The following is a 27394-nucleotide window of genomic DNA, read 5'->3' as shown; positions in this document are numbered from 1 at the left end:
ATTAGAGGTAAAACTCTCAGGAGAGGCTGGGGTCTTATTTTGGGAGTAAGCAGCAACGAGGTGGGTAGCTAGGGCAACAACAGCCGGCTTTCAGTAAAGGAAGCCCAGGGGAAAAAGCAGCATGAGTGCTGAAGAGGAGAGGAAAAAGGTCAAGTCCTTGGGTCCTGCGCTGGAGACAGAGAACAGGGGCTGGCCTTGGCTGGAAACGAGATGGATGGCCCATGTCTAGACAGGAAGCCCCCAAGTTAGGCCACAGTCCTTTCAGATATGTCTTCAAAGTAATGGCGCCAGATTGAGAAAACAGAACAAAAAACTCTGGGACACTAGGTAAATTAGAATTTCAGATAAACAACAAATAAATTTTGTAATATAACTATCTTATCTAGTAATTCTACTTCAAAGGCTGGTTCTCTGAGGAAAATCACTCTGTGTTTTGTTTTCATGCTTTCTTTTTCACTCCTTATCACCTTGAGTTAGCTTTTTTTTTTTTTTTTTTTTTTAGTTAGCTGTTATATCTCATGAGGACATTGTATCAACCTCCTGACTGACTGATCTTCTTGCTTCTAGTCTCTCTACCTTCCAGGTCAGCCTGCACTCTAAAATATCAGTCAGATCACATAATAACCCTGCTCAGAGAAAACAAATGCTGAAAGGGACTTTAGAATCCATGTTTTCTTGATTCCTTGGACAGCTCTGTGAAGGAGACTGGGCAAGGATCTTCCAGAAACCCTGACGTTTGATAACAGGTTGAAAGCTGGTGCTGGTTCAATTATTCATCCTCTAAACACTTATCAAATTCCAGGGATAGTGGCACTCAGTTCTCACCTCAAACCGCACTCCTCCCCACCTGTGCCCGAGTCACATAGCGGTGATCTCCTAGTCCTCGGCTTTCCCCCAGAGGCTGAAGGAAACGTGAGTCATAAAAACTCCCTGTTTCTTCTGTTCCTGAGCTCCCAGCCCCTTGTTGTTGTTGTTCAGTTGCTTAGTCATGTCTGATTCCTTGTGACCCCATGGACTACAGCACACCAGGCTTCCTGTCCTTCACCATCTCCCGGAGCTTGCTCAGATTGATGTCCATTGAGTCAGTGATGCCATCCAACCATCTTATCCTTTGTTGTCCCCTTCTCCTCCTGCCTTCAATCTTTCCCAGCATCAGGGTCTTTTCCAATGAGTCAGCCCGTTGCATCAGGTGGCCAAAGTATTGGAGCGTCAACCTCAGCATCCATCCTTCCAATGAATATTCAGGGTTGATTTCCTTTAGGATTGACTTGAATCCTAAAGAACTGACTTTCCTTTAGGATTGGTTTGAACTTGCATCTGCGGACAGTGCTTAGGTTGCCTTGTCCCCTTCTTGCTGGATAGCTTCAGATGGTTCTGGGGGTACGTCCATAAGAAATCTCTGCACCAGGCTATGCTGAGTGCTGCTGTGGCTCAGGCAGTACAGCCGTTATCAAATCCAAGTTTGTGTGCCTCATGAACAGTGAGGCTGAAACTTCACAAGTTTGGGAGCAGAGAAAGGTTTATTGCAGGGCCATGCAAGAAGAACGGGATGGCTCATTCTCAAAAGACCTGAACTCCACAAAGGGTCTCAGGGAAGAGTTTTTAAGGAGAAGGTGGGTGAGGGGAGCTGCAGGTTGTGCACAGTTCTCTGCTTGGTTGATCATGAGGCAATAGGGTAGTGTCTCAGGGATTAACATAGCAGTCATCATGCTTTAGTTGGTCTGGCGACTACAGTCTCATAGTCATCAAGTAATTAATTTTTTCCATTTGGTGGGAATCTTGGCATCTGTAAAACAGCTCAGGAAATTTCCATCAGATACTTTTATCTAGGCATTTTAGGGGGAAACTTAAGATTCTGTGATTATCATATGGCTGATTTACTGTTTAAGTTCTTACCAGTTCTCCTGGCCCAGCTCCTGTATTTTGTCCTTACAAGTTCACATCTTTTCACTCAATTCTTCTTCTTTTTTTTAATGTTTAGAGTTGTTGTACTATTTATTTATTTACTTTGGCCATGCTACATGGATTGCAAGATCTTAGTTCCCTCACCAGGGACTGAACTTGTGCCCTTGGCATTAAAAGCACAGAGTCCTAAGGAATTGCCTGCCAGGGAATTCCTTCACTCAATTCTTGAGCCAGGATTTTGGGACCCAGGGGAGGCCTGGGAGACGACAACTTTTACAAGGAAGAGGCAGGCAGAGGAAGTAGGGGGCGGGGTCTGTCAAGAGTAGGTCCTACAGGGTCTTGTTTTATTGTTCATTACAGTGTCCTCTTCCTGGCAAGGTCAGGCTTCAGTAGCTGTGGAATCTGAGCTATAGAACCCAGGACACCTGCATGTAAATCAAATGTTTTTCTATCATAGGCATTGTTGTATGCTAGTTTTAAAAATCAATCCAGTTGTTGGGTGTGTGGTCAGGTACCTTCCCAGGTCATTCACCTTCCCAGGTCATTCAGTAGGTAAAGAGTCCGCCTGCAATGCAGTAGACTTGTGTTCAATCCCTGAGTCAGGAAGATCCCCAGGAGGAGAGCATGGCAACCCATTCCAGCATTCTTGCCTGGAGAATCCCATGGAGAGAGGAGCCTGGCAGGATACAATCCACAGGGATGCAAAGAATCACACGTGACTGAAGCGACTGAGCACAAGCATGGGCTCTAGAGCTCAGGCTCAGCAGCTGTCATCTGCATGGGCTTAGTTGCCCTGCAGCTTGTGGGATCTTCTTGGACCAGGGATCGAACCTGTGTCTCCTGCACTGGCAGGTGGATTCTTTACTGCTGAGCTACCAGGGAAGCCCTAGCAGTTTTCTAGGTATGGGAAGAAGCGAGAGTCTGGGCTTATTGAAATAATTCCTTTGAGGGACTTCCCGGCAGCCCAGTGGTTAAGACTCTGTGCTTCCACTGCAGAGAGCGTGGGTTTCATTTCTGGTTGGGGAACTAAGACACCACAGGGCAGGAGGGCAGTCAAAAAACAGAAGAAGGTGGAAACTATTCCCATGCTCCTTAGTTATCAAAGGATAGGGCCAATATCTTGTTTTTCTCCATCCCGAATCCCCTCACGGTGCATCCTTGGGGCAGCTGCAGTGGCTGAGAGCTCGATGGCTAGCCTCAACATCACTTGCTTACTGAAAAGGCAGGGCATTCTGGGTCCACAGCAGGTTAACTGCTGTCCTACAAATGCCACCAGCAACCCCCACCCAAATCTTTCCACTTTAGACACCAGCCTCTAGGCTAGCTCAGGTTTACCTGTACTTTTGCCAGACTGGTTCTAAGTCAGAGATTCCCATGACCCCCCTCCTGGCAAAACTCAGATTTGGCTGCTTGCCACTCAAAAGCCAACACTGGAGACAAGTGATGGTAGGAATGGAAAGCTTGCTTTATTTTGGTGGCTGGCAACATGGGGAGATGGTGAACTCACATCCAAAAACTAACTCGGAGGATTCTGCTTTGACCATGTTTTTAAAGGGAGAATCATTTGGGGAGGGGTTCGGAGTCTTCATTCTGCTGCATGCGGACTTTCTTCTAATTGCTTGGTGGTGGTGGTGCGGTGTTCCTAGAATCTTGTGCTCAGCTTGAAGTCCCCATTCTCCACTTGAGTGGGGGCCTTAGTTCCTGCTGAAGAACTCAAATGTATTTTGTTGGAAAGAATGTGAAGCTTCCATGTCCTCTCCAGGCATGACATTCTCCTCAAATCTCCATATGCTCATCAGCTGTAAACTCTTAGAACCAAGAGAGCTTTTGGTTTTTAGGAAATTTTCAGTACATACACATGAATCATCGGCCTTTGGTGATTCATAGGCAACCTCCAGCCCTTCTCCCCTCCGTGGAGGCTGGGGAGTGGGACTGAAAGTCCCATCCCTCTAATTACCAGGTTGGTTCTCCTGGTAACCAACCACTATCCTTTCGCTGTTGTTCAGTCGCTCAGTTGTATCTGACTCTCTTCTACCTCATGGACTGCAGCACATCTGGCTTCCCTGTCTGGTCCAAACCACTTCATTAACAAAACTCAGTCTGCAGCCCGTCTCCTGTCCCCAGAGGTCTGGGGAAAGAAATCAAAGTTCCAAGGCTTTAATGATTTGCCTGATTGCCCTGGCAACCAGCCCCAGTCCACTCCCTTGGATTACCTGGAGCTTTCAAAAAGCCACCTTATTAACATAAAAAAAAGACATCTTTATTCGTCTTTGTTGTTGTGTCTCAGTTGTGTCTCAGTCCCTCAGTTGTGTCCAGCTTCCCTGTCCTTCACCATCTCTTGGAGCTTGCTCAAACTCACGTCCATCAAGCCAGTGCTGCCATCCAGGCATCTCATCCTCTGTCCTCCCCTTCTCCTCCTGCCTGCAACCTTTCCCAGCATCAGGATCTCTTCTAATGAGTTGGCTCTTCTCATCAGATGGCCAAAGTATTGGAGCCTCAGCTTCAGCATCAGTCCTTCCAATGAATATTCAGGACTGGTTTGATCTCCTTGCAGTCCAAGGGACCCTCAAGAGTCTTCTCCAACACCACAGTTCAAAAGCACCAATTCTTCAGTGCTCAGCCTTCTTTATGGTCCAACTCTCACATCCATACATGACTACTGGAAAAACCATAGCTTTGACTAGATGGGCCTTTGTCAGCAAAGTGATGTCTCTGCTTTTTAATATGTGGACTAGGTTGGTCATAGCTTTTCTTCCAAGGAATAAGCGTCTTTTAATTTTTCATGGCTGCAATCACCATCTGCAGTGATTTTGGAGCCCAAGAAAATATAGTCTCTCACTGTTTCCATTGTTTCCCCATCTATTGGCCATGAAGTGATGGGACCAGATGCCATGATCTTCGTTTTCTGAATGTTGAGTTTTAAGCCAGCTTTTTCACTCTCCTCTTTCACTTTCATCAAGAGGTTCTTTAGTTCTTCTTTCCTTTCTGCCATAATGGTGGTATCATCTGCATATCTGAGGTTATTGATATTTCTCCTGGCAATTTTGATTCCAGCTTGTGCTTCATCCAGCCCAGCATTTTGTATGATGTACTCTGCATATATAAACAGGGTGACAATATATAGCCTTGATGTACTCCTTTCCCAATTTGGAACCAGTCCATGGTTCCATGTCCAGTTCTAACTGTTGCTTCTTGACCTGCATACAGGTTTCTCAGGAGGCAGGTAAGGTGGTCTGGTATTCCCATCTCTTTAAGAATTTTCCACTATTTGTTGTGATCCACACAGTCAGAAGCTTTAGCATAGTCACAGGAAATTCTAAGGACTTTAGGACCTTGTGGCAGGAGCTGGACTGATGACCAAACATATAATATGTCTTGTGTAAGTCCCATCATAGCACTCTTGTTTAGTTGCTAAGTCATGTCCGACTCTTGCAGGACCAAATGGACAAGAACTGGACATGAAACAATGGACTAGTTCAAAACTGGGAAAGGACTATGACAAAGCTTTTCATACTGTTCATGAGATTCTCGAGAATAGCTATGACAAACCTAGATAGCATATTAAAAAGCAGAGACATCACTTTGCTGACAAAGGTCCATCTAGTCAAAGCTATGGTTTTTTCCAGTGCTCATGTATGGTTGTGAGAGTTGGACCATAAAGAAGGCTGAACACTGAAGAATTGGTGCTTTTGAACTGTGGTGTTGGAGAAGACTCTTGAGAGTCCTTTGGACTGCAAGGAGATCCAACCAATCAATCCTAAAGGAAATCAGTTCTGAATATTCATTGGAAGGACTGATGCTGAAGCTGAGGCTCCAATACTTCGGCTACCTGATGAGAAGAACCAGCTCATTAGAAGAGACCCTGAAAAAAAAAAAAAAAAAAGAAGAGAACCTGATGCTGGGAAAGATTGAAGGAGGGAGGAGAAGGGGAGGACAGAGGATGAGATAGTTGGATGGCATCATTGACTCTTCACTTGCTCATGAGTCTGAGCAAGCTCCAGAAGTTGGTGATGGACATGGAAGCCTGGCATGCTGCAGTCCATGGGGTCGAAATGAGTAGGACAGGACTGAGTGGCCTAATCTTACCCCCACTACCTGCATCCAAGCTTGCTCTGCTTGCTGGTAAATCTGAGAGACTAGGGGTTAAGACAAGGAAGGGACTTTATCTGGGGAACTGACTGAGAAGATGGGAGGCTAGCGCCTCAAAATAACCATCTTGTCGAGGTCTGGATGCCAGGATCTTTTGTAGACTTAGAGGGAAAGAAGCAAAGAGGAAGGAAAGTCAAAGGCAGAAGAGAGAGGGAGAGGCAAGTAAACATCTCCAAGGGCATGACCAGTTTTTGGAAGGGGTGTGTTAATCTCTTCTATTCATAGGTGGGCAAGGTCAGATTAAGAAGAGGTGGCAAGAATACACAGAAGAACTATATAAAAAAGATCATGACCCAGATAACCACGATCACTCTAGGTGATCACTCACCTAGAGCCAGACATCCTGGAATGTGAAGTCAAGTGGGCCTTAGGAAGCATCACTATGAGCAAAGCTAGTGGAGGTGATGGAATTCCAATTGAGCTATTTCAAATCCTAAAAGAGGATGCTGTTAAAGTGCTGCACTCAATATGTCAGCAAATTTGGAAAACTCAGCAGTGTCCACAGGACTGGAAAAGGTGTTTTCTTTCCAATCCCAAAGAAAGGCAATGCCAAAGAATGTTCAAGCTACCACACAATTGTACTCATCTCACACGCTAGGAAAGTAATGCTCAAAATTCTCCAAGCCAGGCTTCAATGGTACACGAACCGTGAACATCCAGATGTTCAAGCTGGTTTTAGAAAAGGCAGAGGAACCAGAGATCAAATTGCCAACATTGGTTGGATCATTGAAAAACAAGAGTTCCAGAAAAACATCCACTTCTGCTTTACTGGCTATGCCAAAGTCTTTGGTGGATCACAACAAACTGTGAGAAATTCTTCAAGAGATGGGAATACCGAAGGAGGGAACAGACAGAGCTGGACTCCGTCTTAGGCCAGGCTGCGAACATTAGGCTACACACATGGCCACCCTCCCAGTGGACTCTGAACTTTGTGCCCAGTGTCTATAGAAATGGCATGCCAATGGAAAACCAGACCCCTGGACAAAAGAGCCTCAGGACTTGGACTTGGACTCTCTGTTGCCTAAGAGAATATGCTAGTTGTTTCTGTAACAGAACAAAGGGGTAAATTCCATTATGTTTAAGACCACAGGCCTATTGATAAATACCCATTGTTTATCTAGTCTTGTGACACATGAATCATGAGTTAACTTTGATCATATCTCTCTTTTACCTTGTCCAGACTAGTTTCAATGAATTTGGGGAGGTGGGTTTGAACAAGTACACTTAGGCTGTATAAGGTTTTCCCAAAAACTGGTCGGGGTCCTTGGCTAAGAGGAGACTCTGCCTTGGGCCCGGAAGGTGTAATAAACTGCACTCCACAATCTGCATTGTCCTTCTGAGTGAGTTTGTTTCCCAGAACGTGTGGCTACAACATTTGGTGCATTGGCCGGGAAACTCCTCACTTTGAGGAGACAAGTCCCATTTGGGATTACTCCGAGGCCTTGCCAGTTGAATCTTCTAGAGGGGGGAAGGCGCCTCGCCCTTCTGGAAGGATTCTGCTTCTCAATGCCTGGGCCTTTCATGTTAGCAGGTAGTGGATGGCAGCAGGGGAACTGAGCGCTCAGGTGAGGAGGAACCCACCCGGCAGGGTGGAAGAGGGGGCCTGATCACCCCCCTGAGAAGGACTAGAAGGGGCACAGACCCACAGGAGCCTGGAATAGGCAGGCGGCGATTGCATGGTACACAGGTCGACACGAGTATGCTAGGGCTTAGGAAGGGAATTTGTGAAGGTCATTTAGGAGGTGTGTCCATGCCATCTCAGGGAAAATTATTACCAGCGATCGCCAGGGGATTTTTAGGATGGGAAACTGGTCCTTGTATGCTCACATTCTGCCCGCCCCCAGGAAGTGTCCTGTCTGCTGTGAAATTCTTGACCCGTTGGAATTGTCAGGCTAGAAGCGGGGATACATAAGTGAGTATGAACTGGCTTTTCCGGAGACAGCCTGGGACGTGGGATATTTAACCCATCTATGTTTTCATCCGCACCGGATCAAGCCCACCAAGGCAGAACGGACTTTAAGGGAGAAACAGTCTTGGACCACGTGGTGTTCTGGTGCGGCCTTGCGGACCAGCGGGCGAAGACATGCGGATCCCCCTTCTCCCTCTGGGATCTGGCAGGATTTGGACAAGGATGACCTGCCCCTCCCCCATACTGGATGACGGTGCGCCCACTGGCCCAGTGCTCCACCAGGACCGGAGGCTGCCTTAATGCCCGATCCAGGACCAAGTGAAGTTCCTGCGCAGCCGCTGCTCCTCCGCCAGCTCTCCCGGAGTTCGTAGAGCCGCCACCTCGGCGGGCTCCGATCCCAGTGGCAGAAGCCTCTGGCCAACACTTCCAGGATCCGGGTCCAGCCGAACTGCCCAAGCTATCCCCGCCTCTCCCGGTGAGTACTGACAGGAAGAGGAGGGAGACCTTGGAATTAAGCAGAGACTGCGCTCTGCCAGAGAGCCGGAGGGAACGAAAGAGAACAGACAGATTTGCAATGCTAGCTGCTGCTCTGGGAAAGTCTATCTCGGGCCCTCTGGAAAACCTCCTATGCCTCAGGGACAGGACAGTCCTTCAGCTGGTCCCAACGGAGGCCCCGGGCCAAACCAGTGTGCCCAGTGCCTGGCCACTGGAAGAATGAATGCCCTAAGGCAAGGAAGGAAGAGGAAGCTCTGGCAGTGGTGGGGCTCGATGACTTGGAAATTAAATAGGGCTGCGGGGGCGGGGGTGGAGTGGCGGTCAGAGATATCAGGTCCCCGAGAGCCCATGGTAACCTTAAAAGTGGAGGACCAAAACATTGACTTCATGGTGGATACAGGAGCAGAACTGTTGGTAGCAACAAAACCTGTGGCACCACTGTCCAAAGAGACTCCTGCTGTAACTGGAGTATCGGGAGAAGAGATGATTAAATTGTTTTGCCAGCCCAGAAAATGTCAGATGGGGGGGCACCAAGTGATTCATGAATTCCTCTACATTCCTGAGTGCCCAGTACCCCTGTTGGGAAGAGACTTGCTCTCCAAACTAGAAGCACAAGTGACTTTCTCCCCTGAGGAGAGGCCCACCTTCCGGATGGGCACTATGACTTATTTGCTCTCTCTCAATACCCCCTCAAGATGAGTGGAGGTTGCATGAGCCTCCCAAGGAAGAACTGGGTGGGCTGGAAGAGCATGAGAGAGAGCTAACTCAATTATTCCCTGAGGTCTGGGCAGAAGACAACCCCCTCTCCCCCAAGGCTGGCTAAACATCAAGCCCCAGAACTCAAGAGAACTCAAGAGAACTCAAACCAGGCACCATCCCGGTTAGAAAGCGCCAGTACCCGCTACCGATAGAGGCCTGGGCCAGCATACTGCCCCACATCAATAGATTGAAACAAGCAGGCATTCTAGTGGAGTGCCAGTCGGCTTGGAATACGCCGATCCTGCCAGTCAAAAAGGAAGAAGGACAGGACTATAGGCCTGTACAGGATCTCAGGCTAGTCACCTAGGCTACTGTGACTTTACACCCCACTGTTCCCAACCCTTATACCTTACTTAGCCTCCTCCCGCCGAGGACTAAAGTTTATACTCGCCTAGGTCTCAAAGATGCCTTCTGCGTACGCCGCCTCGCCCCAGCGTCACAGCCCATCTTTGCCTTTGAATGGGAAGATCCAGTCAGGGGCACCAAGCAACAGCTCATCTGGACTCCCCCTCAGGGGTTTAAGAACTCCCCAGCCATCTTTGGGGAAGCCCTGGCTTCTGACCTGAACTCATTCCATCCGGAAGAGTATGGATGTTGGCTCCTACTTTACGGGGATGACCTGCTGCTGGCCGCCGAGACCAAGGGAAAATGCTGGAAAGGGACAAAAGCACTGCTCCAGCTGCTGATGGAAGCAGGCCACCGGGTGTCGAAGAAGAAGGCACAGACCTGCAAGGAGGAGGCAAGGTAGCTGGGGTTTGTTTTAAAGGACACAAGGCTCCAGATCCTAGTTGGGTCCTATATACTGATGGCACTAGCCTGATAAAACAAAGACAACGGCATTGCCAAGTGGCAAATTATTGGTACCAGAGGAGCTGGCACACACTCTAGTAAGCCAACATGCCGCCTGCTCATAGGTTAATGCTGCCTCTCGGGTATTCAGACAAAAACCTCCGGGTATTCAGCTGAAAGGCACGCTGCCCTTTGAACACCTGGGAGTGGACTTCACTGAAATGAAACCTCACTGACACTACCGTTACCTGCTGGTCATGGTATGTACGTTCTCGGGATGGGTAGAAGCTTTTCCTACTTGGACTGAAAGAGCATCAGAAGCGGCCCAGTGCCTGCTTAGGGAAATAGTTCCCTGATTTGGATTTCCTACCAGCATTGGATCAGACAATGGCCTGGCTTTTGTAGCTGATTTAGTACAACAAGTAAACAAAACTATAAACATCAAATGGAAATTGCACACTGCATATAGGCCCAGAGTTCTGAGATGGTGGAATGAACCAAGTGGACACTTAAAGAGACACTCTCCAAGTGGATCACAGAGACTGACTGCTCCTGGGTGGACTTGATCTGACAGCTCTGCTCAGACTCAGGATGACCCCACAGTCCCAAGGCTATTCTCCATAGGAAATTGTGTATGGGAGGCCCCCTCTCATAATAAAACAGGTGTCAACAAATTTGCCTCAGGTAAGGGGGGATGGGATTTTGCAGCAGATGGAGTTGGGTAAGGTAATAAATCGGGTAACTAAGTTTGTACAAGAAAGGGTTCTGTTCCCCCTCGGGGAACAGATTCGTGAGTTTACGCTTGGTGACCAAGTATGGGTCAAAGATTGGAAACTTGATTTACTAGCCCCTCGGTGGAAAGGCCCTTATACTGTTATTCTAAATACCCCTACTGCAGTTAAAGTTGCAGGTACTGCCCCTTGGATCCATCATATGAGGTTGAAGAGAGCATACCACGCAGACCTAGAAAACGCTGAGTGGACTGCACAGAGGGACCCCGCTGATCCTCGAGAGACTAAGACCATCCTTAAGAAGAAAGAAAAGAAGATCCCAGACGAGCCCCTTGAGGATGAAGCCGCATAATCAACTCCTGCTGCTTGGTCTCATCAACATGCACATTCCTACACACACGGACTTCACAATACCTCCAGCCCTTGGGTATGTGGGGCTCTGCCTCTGTCTGTGACAGATGGACTTCCCTGGTGGCTGCCACTGCTCCACCAAGGAGATTTTAAACCACTCTGCTCCCTTCTGGGACACAATCATAATCTCTCCCTGCTGTCTGGGTGTAAGCCAGACCTACAGTCAACAGACTCGGGTCATAGGGTTACATTTGATATAAATGCCAGTGTAACAAAAGCCTAACCTACAACAAGCCCCGGTAAATCTACCTTATTTACATGCTAGGTGGACAAATCCATGTTTCAGTGGTATGAGTATATTGCTGCCTTATTCCTACCCTCTATAGGGACAACGGGTATTATGATTAAAGTAGAGGCCTTGACTAATTTCACAAAACAGGCCCTCCTAGATAGAACAAAAGCCATCCAAGCCTTAAATGAAGAGCAAATCCAAATGAGAAAAGCGGGAATTCATAATAGAATGGCTTTGGACATACTCACAGCGGCTCAAGGAGAGACCTGTGCTGTAATTAAGGTTGAATGTTGTGTATGCATTCCTGACTTATCTGGAAATGTACCAACTGCTTTAAATGACATGAAAAACCAGGTGAAGCAATGTCAAATGAACACATTCCTTTCTGGACTTCGGTCTTATCTTGGGTGAAAGGCGATCGGTAGAAAACTATATTTACCACTGTTATAGTTGCCTTGATAGTTCTGCTTTGTGGACCCTGAATTTTACAGTGTATTATGAACTTTGTAACCTGAAGGTTGATGTCATTCTCCCAAATCGGCGGTCGGAGAGCCAGGGTGCAATATATCCCTATGAGTGATGCTCATAGTATCAGTTAAGAGAATCAAGAGGGGGGAATGAAGGAGGAAACAGAGCTGGACTCTGTCTTAGGCCAGGCTTCGAACATTAGGCTACACACATGGTCACCCTCCCAGTGGACTCTGAACGTGGTGCCCGGTGTCTGTAGAAATGGCATGCCAATGGAAAACCAGACCCCCGGACAGAAGAGCCTCAGGACTTGGACTTGGACTCTCTGTTGCCTAAAAGAATATGCTAATTATCTCTGTAACAGAACAAAGTGGTAAATTCCATTATGTTTATTGGGATATGACCACAGGCCTATTGATAATACCCACTGTTTATCTAGTCTTGTGACACATGAATCATGAGTTAACTTTGATCATATCTCTCTTTTACCTTGTCTAGACTAGTTTCAAGGAATTTGGTGAGGTGGGTTTGAGCAAATACACTTAGGCTGTATAAGGTTTTCCCAAAAACTGGTCGGGGTCCTTGGCTAAGAGGAGACTCTGCCTTGGGCCTGGAAGGTGTAATAAACTGTACTCCACTATCTGCATTGTCCTTCTGAGTGAGTTTGTTTCCCGGAATGCGTGGCTACAACACAGCCATGAAATTAAAAGACGCTTGCTCCTTGGAAGAAAAGCTATGACCAACCTAGACAGCATATTAAAAAGCAGAGACATCACTTTGCTGACAAAGGTCCATCTAGTCAAAGCTATGGTTTTTCCAGTAGTCATGTATGGATGTGAGATTGGGACTATACTTGAGAGTCCCTTGGACAGCAAGGAGATCCAATCAGTCAATCCTAAAGGAAATCAGTGCTGAATATCCATTGGAAGGACTGATGCTGAACCTGAAACTCCAATACTTTGGACACTTGTTGTGAAGAACTGACTCATTGGAAAAGACCTTGATGATGGGACAAGGTTGAAGGCAGGAGAAGGGGATGACAGAGGATGAGATGGTTAGATGGCATCACTGACTCAATGGACATGAGTTTGAGCAAGCTCTGGGAGTTGGTGATGGACAGGGAGAACTGTCATGCTCCAGTCCACGGAGTCGCAAGGAATTGGACATGACTGAGTGACTGAACTGAAGGTCAAATTCTCTCTCTAGGAGCTGAACAAAGGCCCTTTAGTACACTCAGGCAGAGGGGCAGGGTCCTTTGAGGCAAGATATTACGTATGATTGTAACAGCAAAAGCAATGAAAAGCAGGTCAAAAAGCACTTCCCAGCTTGGAGTCAGAATTGGCTTTCTCTCTGCAGCAACCCCCATCACACCACGTTTCAAAGAATCAATTCTGACTCTCTGTTGGAACTATTTCTTTGACTTGCTTTTTGTTTCTGTTGTTGTAGTCATATACAGTGTCATGCCTCAGAGGATCCTGCTCCTCTGCCTGTTAAAAGTGCCTTTGTTCAGCTCATAGAGAGAGAATCTGACCCTGCTTACCTGTGAATGGCTAAAGAAAGAAAAGATTAACACACGCTTCTAAAGCCTGGGCCCTTCTAGATGTTTTGCAAGGTTGAAGACCTGTCTTACTTTACTTCCTCAGTGCTTCTGCCTCTCTGTTCTGCCTTTTGACTTTAGCTCCTCACAACCTCCATCTTTGGTTCTATAAAAGCCTGGCATCCAGACCCTGACAAGACGGTCATTTTGAGACATTAATCTACCGCTTTCTTGGTCAGCCGACTTTCTGACTGAAGTAATAATATTCCTTGCCTCAACACCTTGTCTCTTGGATTCGTTGGCCTGTTGTGTGGCAAGCAGAGTGAGTTTGGACTTGGTAACACATAGATGTGTTTAAATCTTAAACTGATAATCACCTTACACTGAAAGGTAAAGAAATCAAACCAAGACTAACGGGAATCAAGAGAATCCTTTAAAGAGGTTTCATGGTGCCATAGATACCCCAGGTCTACTGGTCTGCTCACACAGTAAGAGGCCCTGTCTCGTGGTTGGTGGTAGATTGCTGCCACCGTCACAGGTCCCAGAGCCATCCTGGGCCTCAGACTCTACCCTTGGTGGGTGGGTGGGCATCATCCTGCCTGGGTGAGTCACTAGAATGGATATGGTGAGGTCAGAAAGCCCACTTAGGCAAGAGTGTAGGGCATCCAGCGGCCCCTGGAACTCCTCTCCCCTTGGTGCTACCAGCTAAAATTTAGAAGCAGAACATGAGTTTGGAGATTTGGAGATTTCTTAATTAAGAGGTTGGAGGTGTTGCCTGGAGAAGGTCCAGGATTAGAAAGATGATATACCCCTACTGTGACATCTGTGTCTATATGTGAGTGTTGGGGGGTGGGGAAGGAGAGGGAGCAGGAGGTGAGCTCTTAAAGGTCTCTAGGGAACTGGAAGATTGGATGCCCTTGGCCTTCTCCACATTGCCTGGGGAATCAGTGGGAGAGGTAGTGGGAGGCCTGGGGTTGCAGTGGGATGGACAGGAGAGGGGACACAGAGGCCAGGCCAGGCCAGACAAGGTCTCCTCCCAGGTCCCAGCCTCTCTGGGCCCGTTGCCTCCTTCTAGGAGCCTCCCACCAGGCCTGCCCCACTTACAGTGCTGGTCTGGGTGCTGTTCACTGCTGATGGGTGAGTATTGTTGCCAAAAGCTCAGCCTCTCTGTACACTGGTGCCAGTGAATCAAATCAGTGTCTCGGGTGAAGGGGAAAAGGATAGCTTTATTGCTTTGTGGGGCCAAGGGGGCCAGTGTCTTCTGTGTGTCTCCCCTCCAGAGAACTTGATGAGGGGTTTAATAACTGGGTCAAAGGTAAGGTCTCTGACAAGATCAGAGTGTGGGTAGGGCTTGTATTCCTAGGTGACTGGTCTACTAATCTTGAGCTTTTCTGGTCCCTTTAATCTTGTGTGTGCTCGGTCAGGCTGTCTCTTTTGTGACCCCATGGACTGTAGCCTGCTAGGCTCTATCCATTGGATTATCCTGGCAAGGATACTGGAGCGGGTTACCCTGTCCTCCTCCAGATCTTCCCGACCCAGGGATTGAACTCGCGTCTCCTGCATTGGCAGGTGGATCCTTTACCACTGAGCCACCTGGGAAGCCCCTCTCCCCTCAACTTTAATTATGACTCAGGTATTTCTTGGCTGTTCCTCCCTTCATTAACAACTGTTCGAATATGCCCTCTGGAACGCAAGGGAGGTCATGGAGTCTTGCCTATGAAATGGGCAGAAATGCCTCCATGCCTGGGAGCCCCACAGGCTGCTGCTCAGTTTCAGTACACCCGATGAGGCTCCAAGGGGCCTGGGGATGGGAGAAAGGGGCTGCCACTTGGGCTCATGGGGGCTGGAGCCCTGTCCTCTGCCAGCCCCTCTTGCCTGGACGCTTAGTTCTTTCCCGGGTGTGAGGCCAAGGGGAGTGGGTACCTGTTGTGAAGGTTGGCTTGGGCAGCAGCGCTTCCACTGGCTTTAGATCAGGCATGGGGTCACACGAGGGAACTAGGGAGACGGCAAGAGCACTCCAGGGAGAGGAGTATGTCTCATTCCTTCTCCTCTTGAGGTTGCTCAGGTCACCCCTGACTCCTCTTTTGTGACAGAACCCCAGACATCAGATGGCTAGATAACTGCTGAGGATGTGGCTTGTCCAGGTTCAGGGCAGCTTTCTTTTTTTTGACTAACTCATCAGTTTCCTAGACTCCGTGGTCTTCCTCCCTTTAGCCTATTTCCATATTCCACCATTCTGTGTAAATCACCCCATGGCACTCTCCTGCCTAAATTCAATGACTTCCCATCACCCAAATCACAAAGCCAAAGGTATTTAGCAAGGCAATTAGGCTCCAGGCTACTCAGTCTGGTCAGTTGTGTCTCCCTTCCTACAGTGAAGGACTGCTGAATGCCTTCCCCGGCATACATCTGAGACCTCTGCACCTTTTTTATTGTTCTCTCCTTCAAGTATTCTTCCCCCTTCTCTGTAAAACTTTCTGACTTTAATGATCCATCCTCAGTCTCTTCTCTGTACTCCCAATGCCTAACAAACGATGTGGTCGTGTCTGTAAGTCCTTGGCAGATGGTGGGTGAATGAGTTAAAAGGCTGACCCAGGAGCTAGGCTGACTCTTTATCACTCTCTACTCCACCTGCTGCTAAGTCGCTTCAGTCGTGTACACCTCTGTGCGACCCCATAGACTAGGCACTCATTAAGACCGAGTTTGGCAGAAGCAGGAATAGGTCTCAAGATTTGGAACTGCAGTGAGCACAGGAGGGATTGCAGGGCCCATGATTGGGAGGGCAGTCCCTTTACTCACACTGGGAATTCTTTCAAGGGGTAGGAGAAAAAAGGGGGAGTGGTTAGAGGAATATAGAGGAAGGAGAGGGAAGGGCTTAAGCTCCAGGGGTCACCTCATTGCCCAGCTTCACTGGGACCCACAAAGCAACCCCTTACCGCCAGGATGCCTCAGTGCCTCTTTCACCCCTTTTCTTACAGATCTCAGTGGCTTAGAGGATGGTCCCAGATACCAACTTAAAAATATCCGGAAGAACACATTCATGTTAGTCATCTTCTGCTAAGTTCAAAGTATTTGGGAAGGACAGTGGTGAGGGATCTGAGACTGGATCACATCAAACTGTGTGCTTGAAGAGGGTAAAGGGACCCACTCACCCTACAGCTCCCGCCCTTTCTCCCAAACATGTCCAGCAAGCCCTGGATGTGAAGATCTTAAGGGGTAGCCTGCCCACTGCCAATCAGTACCTCTGCAACAAAACAGTCTTGGGGGTCTACTGGAATCAGAGTTCTAAATAGCTCAATGGTAACTGGTTTGATTGGAGGTGGTTAGGTTCTTCTTTTCCCTTAAACAGCACTGGGGAAAAGGGAAACCAGTCCTGGGAGTACGTAATGCCTCTGAGCTTGCTGTGCACCAAATGAGTTAGTACTTTACTAAGTACGGTTAATCTTGCCTTGGGGATTATTCAAAAGAGGGAAAATTGTTCACTTTCTGTCCCAAACTCTCACCCTCCCCACCCTGAATTTTAATACAACTATGAAGGACTCACAACTCTACAGGTGTATCTTAAAATACTGTTATAGTGGCCATAGCATTTGAAATAGCCCAACAAATAAAGAGAAAGTCCTGGATGGGTTTGAGAGAACAATTTCTTGTTGTAACGAACCCGAAACAAAAGATTCTACTGAAACTGAACAGTTGACAGACTATGGCTGAACTTTAACCTTTATGGGGAGTAAGAAGAGGGTCAACAAATGGAGAAGCCCAAGATTGGTCTGGGGTAAACAGAAGGATAACAGCACTTTAGCAAGGTTATCTTCTGACCCCTCCCACCAGGTATCTGTCATCAATTTTCAGCCCTTTCCATTCTGAGGCATCTGGCAAACCAAAAGGCTTTCTCCTCTTTTGTAGGATGTTAAGCCAACCCCGAAACATCCCTTAGAGCATGATGCAAAACCAAGAGGGAAAGTTTATAAATCTCATTCCCAGGTAGAAAGCGCACATATCCAAACCAGCACGATGGTTAAGTGGTACAAGTGTACACGGTAATAACTTTAATTAAATCAGAGCTGCTAGCACGTGTAACGTGTTTGGTAGCCCTGTAGCTATGTCAGTGTTCCCAATTTACTAAAACATCAATGTGGCAGAATGCATTTATGAGCTCCAGATTTTCTGAACACTTTAAAGAGGCTATTAAAAATGTTAAACAGAATTCTATCTCAGAAACTTAGACATTAAGGTGGAACACTGGTGGGCTCTTTCTGGGACTTTTTCACGGGGGCACCAAAATGAACAGAGGAAATGTTAGACTGTCAAAGCATATGACAGATGAGGGGAGGCAGATGGGGGAAGAGGGTGTACTAGCCACAAGGCCAACACATTCATGTTCAAAGAAAAGCCTGGGTGAAGGAAACCCCTCCCCCCACCAAGTAACAAAACCAAAGCAAACCCCAGTCAGAGGGGAAAAAAAGGTTTCATACAACATAGTATCAAAAAGTAAAAGGAACACAACTAAATGCACAAACTGGTGGCAAGTCAGTCCAGAGCCTATTATGATAGGTCCTTTCAATATCAGTCAGCTTTCTTCTCATCTGTTATCTTAAGGTTATTTACAGATGTGTGACTTGAACAAGAGTCTTCCAGGAGGGTGGGCAGGCTTCAATCATTGGTTTCGGGATCTGTCTGAGCCATGTAAGCATCCAACTCAGCATCCAGGTGTCCTTTTGTTTTCGACATGTACGCGTCCAACTGGTTGTCCAGCTGCTCCTTGGTCAGTACAGGGCGAGCAAGGGCACCTCTCCCTCGTCCACGGCCTCGGCCTCTGCCTCCAAAGCCCCCTCTTCCCCGACCTATCATACCCCGACCTGGCCCAAGGGAAAAAGAAGAAAACAGTTACAAGTATGTTTAATGGGTACTATGGTAAATGCCCCTCAGAGCAGCGGGGCCTAGCTGAGAAAGGCTGAAGGGCAGGGCAAAGAGGAGAAATCTGGAAAAACAGGAAACACACTGGGTAGAAAGCAACACATGGAAAGCACACATAATGAATCCCTTATTACATGCTCATCTCTAAATGCTAATTTTAAAAATTCTATCAAAGGGAAAATAACTGATAATTAAAATTTCTTAATCTCTCTCAAAATGGAGAAACTAAAAAAATTTGAGACTCACTATAAGCTTATAATTAAAATGCAAATACATTATAGATAACTCCATTTAGTAAGATAGGGAGAAGTAACAAGGGCACAGAGAAACAGGGATGTGAAGCTAGACAGTTTTCAAATTAAACTTTATTGGCGATCCTTCAGAAAAATTAGCTCATCTCTCCTCAAATTTATCAAACCTAAGGAGCTGGCTGATCCTATGTCAGGAGACTGAGGAGTTATTCTGACATAGGAACAATTAAGGGAGTTGGGAAAAAACACTTGGAGAAGTTCCAGCCATTTCTATCTCCTGATTCTATTCACATTGTAACAATTACGGTTATCTGAGAGGTGGTTTCAATTCACTTAACAAAACATACCCAGCTTTCTGAAAAGCTACTCTAGACTCCTCCCCACAAAATCCTTGTGATGTCTCTCAGAAACCAAGTCAAGATAGTTTGAACAAGCTATTTCATCCTGAAACCCAAACTAGCTTGCACTTCACTCAATCAGCCAAGCAACATATAATGCGAGAGAAGAAAATAAACTCTCAAGTTATCAAATGTCCTTTCTCAACAGTTATTATCCGCTGGCTACTTCAAGGTTATAAATTATGGAAGACCCACCACACACTTTAAAAAAAGGACCAAAGCAAATACGTACAGGGGCTACAAGAATGTATGTATTTTTTTCCTGGATAGGTGTTGATGGGAGTTTTCCACTAAGCTCTAAGCCAGAAAACTCCCATGAGATTTGGTATTAACAGCAGCAACACCATTAAAAATTCTTTTCCAATCTGGGCCATGAAGTCACAAGACAAGTATCACTAAGTCTGAAGGTAAGATTATCAACAAGAGTCAGTTAATTAACTGACACAATACCATCTTGCTTTTTCTACTTTGATGGAAAAATCTCTGGTTTTGCATAGACACAAACCGAGTCAATACCTAGCTCCAAGCCTACCATCTTAACTCTGCTTTACTTTTGTTCACCCCCCTCTTCTCTATTATTAGACTCAAAGCAGGGTTTTGAGCTACGAGGTGGATTGTGTGGTGGTGGGATAGGGACAAAAAAAGATAAAACCCTTAACTGACCATCTTGTCATTTTAATAATACACTTTAAATTTGCAAGAGCCTGAAAGACTGCATATAATCTGGCTCTGTAACACATACCTCACTGTTCTTGGAAAACCCATGACAGACTTTCACACTACCAGCATGTGTATTTAGAAAATAAGCCAGTTTCATAAAACAAACAAGACAAACAAATAAGCCTGCCTATGACTTGAAGCTGTGCAGAAAGGTGGCTCTGAGTTTTGAAGGGAGAGAAATAAGGGGAAGCTAGTCTCTGAAGTTGGTAGCTGACTAACCTCTACTACCGATTCCGCCACGACCCATAGCTCCACGCCCTAGGCCCCCTCTCCCAGGACCTCCACGACCTCGAACACCACCTCTTCTTAAGCCCATTCGGGGAGCTACGGCTCGTCCACCTCGGAGCAGGTTTTGACCTTGGAGAGGAGGCATACAATGTATATGCAGGTAAATCCAAGAGAGACAAAGTAGATGCTAACCAAAGGCAGGCGGTGAGGGTTAAATGAGAGTTAATTCAGTTAATTTTTAGGTTGGGTGGGGCAAGCTGCACACTGAGTATGAACAGATTAAGCTGCTCTTTATTCAATCAATTCAACAAGTCTGACCACAAATCCATTTTTGGAAGAAGTTGGCAGTTAAATCAATTAGTAAGTATATACATTAATAAGTATATATTGAATAATCATAGATAGGTACCTAGCACCATGATAGATTTAAAAATAAATGATATGATTCCTGCTCTTAGTACATTTTTGCAGGGGACAAGAACTATACAGGGAACAGTATAACAGTGCCCAAAATGTTACATATAATTAAGAGCTATGGGTCAACTTGTGCTTTTTTTCCAGGTGTAACAGTGTTTCACTAGAACAGAACCACGAACAGATGATTAGTTAAGATATAGGCCAAAAGACCCATAAATTTCTTAATTTGACTTATTTCTAGAACTTGAATGTGCTCTGAATCAAGCAGCAGCAGGGTGTTTTAAGATGGAATGGAGATGACATGAATTACCTGTTGTTACGCAGGTCATAGCCTCTCACCATTGCACATTATCAGAAAAGGAATGGTATCGATAAAAGACATGCAGCACTATTAAAAATACGTGATTTCAAAAGTTATTAATTTATATTAATACAAATTCAGGCTTAAAGATGTTAAACAAATGTGTCCATAGCAGCCCAAGAGAAAAGGGAAGGGGGTGGGTCCCGAACAATTGTCAGGTACACAGCACTGACCTCGGAGCGACATCCCGCCCCTAAGCAGGGTTCTTGTGGCACGTCCCCCACGAAGTCCTCCTCTGGGCAAGCCTCTCTGGATAATGGGCAGGCCTCTTCCTCCGATTGCTCCCCTGGCCAAGGTCCCTATGGGTCGGCCTAACCGTGCCTGGATGTTACTCTTACCCAGGCGCTGCTTTAAGCTCTTCTGGAAGAAAAGGTGTTAGGGAATTGAGATCAAAAAAGCAATCCAATGGGATTCAGCAACTAAAAGTGCAGAGAAAAAGAAGCGAGATGTCTGTGTGGTGGGAAATAAACCTGCACTTGCTGTCAAGGATCCCAAACCAGAAGCAAGCCTTTGCCTCAGAACACAGTGTAAGAGAAGCAGAGTTTTGATCCGGAGCTTCTAAGAAGCTTGAGTATGGTTCCATGAAATTGGCATCACCACAAATTATCTCACTAGTTTGGCTACAGAAGTCATATACCACTATTTGGAATGTAAGTTTTAATAAGAACACTGTATTTCAAATCGTGGATTCTGCTGATTTTGAACCACCAGTTGACAATGATATGACTTGATTCATACCTGCCCAAGGACTACCACTCTCTTCAAAGGCTTACTCAAACACCATAGGAAGTTCATCACACTCTGGGCAAAATTTAAATTATAAGTTCATTTGAATTCTTGGGACATAAGAACAAGTTTGATTTCTCAGTCAAAGAGGCCAGTGTGTCCATTTTTCCTCTGAGTATCTATCTCCAGACGGTCCACTTTTTACCTTAAGATGTAAATAAACACAAAAAAGTCAAATCTCCTTTCCTTACATATCTTAAACAGTGATAATTCCATGTCTACCTTTGCAAACAGCTCCATTAAGTCAGTATAATGACCTTTAATTTATAATAAACATATAACTCAAATACATCTCCAGAGAAAACCAGCCGAACCTGCATTAGAATTGAGTTGAGCTATAACCATAAAACTGAGGGTCACATGTGAGAACAAGGATATACCATATAGATTTTTCAATAATCTGTCCCTCAAAGAGAAACCATGAAAATGAGATCTCAGACAATTAAATTCCTTCAAAGGAATGGATGACTGTGTTGCCTTGAACACCAAAGCCCTAGCAAGCCTGCTCTTCTAAAAAGACTAAGTCAATATGAATGAAAATACATTAAGTATCCTCAGGCTTCACACACAAGTTACTACAAATGATTGTCTCTGCAACCATATGCTGTGAATTATTATTATTAGCCTAAGATTACAAACTGCTTATCAGAGGGATAGGCTCTGAATGACACGAGGTCAGGACTTCATTCTACAAGTCTGTTGTGTTCGGTCATTCCAAGTATATCCTCTCAAGATCTGTGCTTTAAGGGGAGACTATAGTACTTCAAAGTTCTTCTCTCTTCCCAGTCCTGCCTTGCCACCAAACCCTGTTCTCTAACTTAACAAGAAGCTCAAGTATGTCAGCTGTACCATCCAGTCTCCACTCTAGAGCTGTGCTTGCTATAGGCTAAGGTATCCACTAGCCACACGTGGCTATTAAATTACAAGCAAAAAAAGTAAAATAAAGTAAAAAATTTAAGCCCCCAATCACTCTAGTTATATTTTCAGTGCTCAACAGTCACGTGGCTAATGGCTACTGGAGAGCACAGCTATAGATAGAGCATTTCCATCATCACAGAAAGTTCTACGGGACACCACTGCTCTAGAGGCTACTTTCTGCACAGATTATATTTAAAGCTTGTTAAAATGGTCCTTTGGAATAATATGTCAGACTTGTCTTCAGCAATTTTTAATATTTACTCTTAGAAAACAGTGGTGCTTTTTACTGCTTTCCTGAGTCAGGGATGAATGCAGCCACTCCAAGGCTTATGGTAGCTGAAGCAGAAGGCCTTGTTTATTTTTGGTCAATGAGCCCAATGGTTCAGGGTGGGGGTGGAAGGGTGTTATATTTAACTGCTGATTTTATGCACAGCCATGCAGTGCTTCCAGTTAAAGTCCTTACAGTTGCATGGCACCGCCCTCCAGACGCCCAGCCACAGCTTGGACATATCCTTCCACCGCCACTGTCCGGACTTGCATAAAAAGTCTATGAATAATAAAGAGCAGGTTTTATTTCAGATCTGAATAGGATTATTTCTTAACGGAAATTTGAAAGCGAACCCACTAACTCTTAAATTACTCAGTGCTGTTGTTCTATTTTACTGACAAGACTTTAGGTGCTGTGGAGATGAGGGTCACCCTACTTTTTCCACTGTTTAGCACTGAAAACCTTTGACTGAGAGCCCTTTCAGATTCCCTGTACTAGGGAAGCAAGAATAAAGTCATTTCCCTAATTTGTAAATAATTTAATGGGGAATATAGGACTTAAAGATCATCTAAAACAGAAACTAAAAATTCTTTGTGGAAAAGCCAGTCAATCTATTCTTAAGGGCAAAGGATCAGAAAACAAGAGATTAATACTCATTGGTAACATAGAAACAGGCCACATTGATGGCAAACTCCCTAAAAGAGAAAGACAACAAAAAGTTACTTATTGTTACCTGCCCAAATGGGAATCCTCTGAGCTTCTCTCTACTCCAGAGAAGTTCAGCTTTTGCCCTGAGCCACCTCATAATTACCCATCATGTCCTGACAGCCTCAGAGGACTGCCTGACAGATCAGCTGCTTCTGGAGCATTACGACCCATGCTCTCACCTGCTTAAGTTTTAATGCTGCCTGGACAGAGGGTCTATTCTCCATCTGCTGGGCCAGTCTTCTGTTTCTGGCACTGGCTAGCTGCTGCTGTTGCTGCATCGAAGCCCGAATATTCACTGGCATCGGCTGTTTGTTCTTCAGCATATTAGTAAAGCTTCAAGGTCGAACAAAATGGATGTTTAAATAAAAGCTTTATTACAAAACATTTATTGGCATTTTCATGGCTTGCTAGACCAGGAGCTCCAGATCCCACGAACTTAAAGTGGTACACTTAGATCAGTGCTGATGTGGGTTCAAGACTCCTCTGCTTCCACAAACTTGCAAGAATCAGAAACTCAGAAATGCAGCTAAGTGTAGCACATTCAATCAAAAGTGATAACAAGGGCTCAGGTAACGGCTTTTAGAGGTGGAAAGCATGAAAAACACGCAATAAGCAGATATGATGACAAGAGACAGAAGATGTAGTTTCAAAGACGGACAATGCAAGCCAAAACCTCAGGAGGCCTGAGGGTGCTATTTTACGGGCAAATACACGGAAGGACAAGAGCACCTTCAAAGCCCATGGAAATGATATACCCACATAAATTGTAAGAGCATATCACATTTTCTCATGTATTTGGTCACTTGCTGCTGCTGCTGCTACTAAGTCGCTTCAGTCGTGTCCGACTCTGTGCGACCCCATAGACGGCAGCCCACCAGGCTCCCCTGTCCCTGGGATTCTCCAGGCAAGAACACTGGAGTGGGTTGCCATTTCCACTTAGTAATATGCAAATATGGAGAATCAGAGTAACACACCCTAAGAGATAGAGAGAAGTAAATATGCTTCAGAAAAGACAAACAAACATAAGTAAATCATTCAGTGGTCTAATATCAGCTTAATAAAGTCACTAGTCAAAGGCACTCAATGAACAAAGCTCTCAGACAGAAAGTGCCTTTAAATACTGTAACTTTCTTTTAGTATCAAATGATTCTTTTTTCTGACTCCAAACGATAACTTCTGAAAAGGTTAGTTCAATCATCTAAGAGCTTGTGAAGACACTCTTCTATTACTCCTGTCAAGTTAAGTTTAATGGGATGAAAGAGAACACTCAACTGTAAAAGAATTGAAAACAAAAACAAACTAAAGCAGAGTGGAGAGAAAGTGAAATGGAGCAAAGCAAGTGCCTCTTACAAGGCCCAAGAATGACATTCAAGGGCCTTTGGACATATTCTTAGCTTGCTACCTGCCTCTTACAGGCCAGACACAACACTGCTGGCCTTGGACTGGGCAGCAAGCCTACTGCAGCCAGGGTCATGCTACTGAGCTGCACCACCCCTGTATCAACGTAAAAATATGTGAAGAAAAGGGAGGGTGTGAGGAGTCTTTTTAAAATACATCCCACCAGATAAATATTTCAGATAGCATAATATAAAAATCTAATGATAAGGGGTTTTGAAACAACCGCCCAATTTGTTTTGTGTACCACATACGATGCAACTAAGAACAGAGGTCTGTAGCCTTCTGTTGGTATTTAGTTTAAAACAGACTTTTGTGCATTGGACCCCAGCGCCAATTTAAGTAATGTTTTCTTATGAACGAGCTGAAGTTGCTGTTGGCTGCCTCACCGCTCATTTAGAGACATCTTGGTGGTGCTTTTTAGCACAACTTTCGGCGCAGACTGTGCAGCCATCTTCAAATCCCGAGAATCTACAAAGGACAATGGGCAGAATGAGCAAACCAGAATGGCGACTATCTCCTTTCAACAAGACCCAAAGACCCCAAAATGAATGAAAAGGTTTGTATCGATGACTATCAACAATCACACCAAAACTCATTTCAGGCACTTAAACAGAAGTTAGTTACTTCAAACTAATAAACTCCTGGGGCTTCCCAGATGGTGCAGTAGTACAGAATTCGCCTACCAATGCAGGAGACTCGGGTTCTATCCCAAGGTATGGAAAATCTCCTGGAGTAGAAAAATGGCAACCCTCTCCAGTATTCATGGCTGAAAAATTCCATGGACAGAGGAGCCTGGAGGGCTAGTTTATGGGGTCGCCAAGAGTAGGACACGACTGAACACACACACCGTATGTTTCAAGGCCGCAGGACACAAAATATCTGCCCAAGCCTCCAAAATGGCAGACCCAAAGCAAGTGTTGTTAAGAGTCTGGTTTTTCATCAACAGCGGTCCTTCTCAACCTTGGCGGCAAGGAGCTTTAAAAAAACAAAACAGAAAGCACTCAGAAGCCTGGGCCCACACCATTTCAAGCACAATCTCTGATGGTGAAGTCTGGGGATGAGCCATTTATATAGCAAGGGAAAATACGTCTACCTCGCTGCTTCGCACGTGCAGCTAAAACTGAGAACTACTGAACTAGAGAGATGACACAGGTATACCAATTTCGCAATCAAGTTAGGGGCATCAGCAAGGGCCTGGCGACCTGGGGGAGGGAGGGAATAGGAAAGATTTCCTCCACGAGCATTCCCCTGGGAGTGCGCTCCCAGAGAGCGCGCCACAAAATTTAACCCTAAAGCCGCCATTACTTTCCAACGCTCCTTGAAGTCGAGTAATCCTCCTTTCATCTCAAACCTCTGTCAGAACCGCCAACGTAACTCAACTCGCCAACGTTCCTTTCTCATCCCTATCAAATTCCACCCTTTCCGTCAATCCCGCGACGATTTTCCAGTGCGGGGTCTCCCCCGCCTCCCTCTCACGGGCTCCGCCCCCTTCGGGGCCTCCGACTCCCTATTTGCTTCCACATCCCCCCAGCTCCTGCTCCGCGTCTGCCGGGCCCCTCGGCTCCCCCAAACTCTCGCCCTCCTCACCACAGACACGTACCGAAGGAAACGGACGCCAGTGCTCCTCCCGGGGCTGCCACCACGGCTGCGGCAGGCGGGCCGGGGGCCGGCCGAACCTGAGTTGACGGTGGAGGGGCTCGGGTTAACTTGGTGGGCGGTTGGTTAGATGTGTTAAGCGGTAGATTGTTAAGTTAGTTCGTTGCTGCTGGCTGGTTGTCCGGTCGGCCGGTCCGCCTGCTCACCCGGCCTGCTCTTTCCTTCCTTTCACTACAGCCGCTGCCGTCAACTCCCGCTCGGTGTGGAAAACAAAATGGCCGCCACGCCCAGGGCGGAATGGGACCGGCTAAAATGGCGTCGACGCAGTTACGTCAGACGTCAGATCCGCCGCATCCCTAGAGGGGCGGGGAAACTTGTGCCACGCCTGGGCGGGGATTAGGGCGGAGCCCTAGGAAGAAGGCGGGACTTTAGCGAAGGCCTCGTCTGTATTACACGCAGCGCCCCGCCCGGGGAAGGGCGTGGCCAAATGGTTTCGCTCTTGAGTTTTAAGGGGCTGAGGATGATTAAGTGATTCGCGTCTCTTGGGCTGATTTGGTCTCCGTGAAAGAATTGTCCGTATTTTCTCGCGCGTCCTTCTGCCCCTGAACTAAGACAGAACAACTAAAATTCTTCAGGCGGATGTGCCTCGATCTCTCTTGCGGACCACTGGGCTCGGGTAGTTTGCACTCGGGTAGTTGCACTCCCCTTATTCACCCCGGGCCCGGGTCAGAGAATTGTAGGCTATAGCAAAAGCCCCAGCGGAGGCAGGGGAGCCAGTGATCAGAGCACACCTCTGCTGGGTTTAGCGCCACTCACCACCGTCCGTCCATAATTTCCTCTTCACTTCCCTCCCCAGCTTGGCCTGAATATTGTTAAATCCTTATTTTGTGGGGCCTTTGCGTCTCCCCTCCCGTTTCCGTGTCCACTCTCGCCGTTTTCCATTCATGTGGATTTTGATGCAGACCTATACGGGATTTTTATTATACTTTGACACACAATAAAGGGCTCGAATGTTTGAAGAATGAGCGAATGAACACATCTTC

The 27394-nt window shown here is 46.3% G+C and overlaps 1 protein-coding gene across 2 annotated transcripts; it reads right to left on the bottom strand.

Moving 5' to 3' along the window:
- Positions 1–17403: 17403 nt before the first annotated feature.
- Positions 17404–26682, bottom strand: CHTOP (chromatin target of PRMT1). 2 transcript variants are annotated; one of them, XM_069542697.1, is made up of 6 exons: positions 26356–26682; positions 25142–25223; positions 23537–23690; positions 20851–21034; positions 19891–20028; positions 17404–18244 (listed from the first exon to the last, which is right to left on the bottom strand). In XM_069542697.1, exons 2-6 carry the CDS (start codon positions 25204–25206, stop codon positions 18039–18041), a joined length of 747 nt encoding a protein of 248 aa, XP_069398798.1. In that variant the 5' UTR covers positions 25207–25223; positions 26356–26682; the 3' UTR covers positions 17404–18038. The 2 variants fall into 2 exon arrangements, with proteins under 2 accessions (XP_069398798.1, XP_069398794.1); XM_069542693.1 differs by having other exon boundaries at positions 20851–21037; positions 26356–26680.
- Between the last annotated feature and the right edge of the window lie 712 nt (positions 26683–27394).

The sequence above is a fragment of the Ovis canadensis genome, chromosome 1 (assembly GCF_042477335.2).
Source record: "Ovis canadensis isolate MfBH-ARS-UI-01 breed Bighorn chromosome 1, ARS-UI_OviCan_v2, whole genome shotgun sequence".
Classification (NCBI taxonomy): domain Eukaryota; kingdom Metazoa; phylum Chordata; class Mammalia; order Artiodactyla; family Bovidae; genus Ovis; species Ovis canadensis.
The sequence above is the reverse complement of the archived record's forward strand: the minus strand, read 5'-3'. Positions and strand labels throughout refer to the sequence as shown.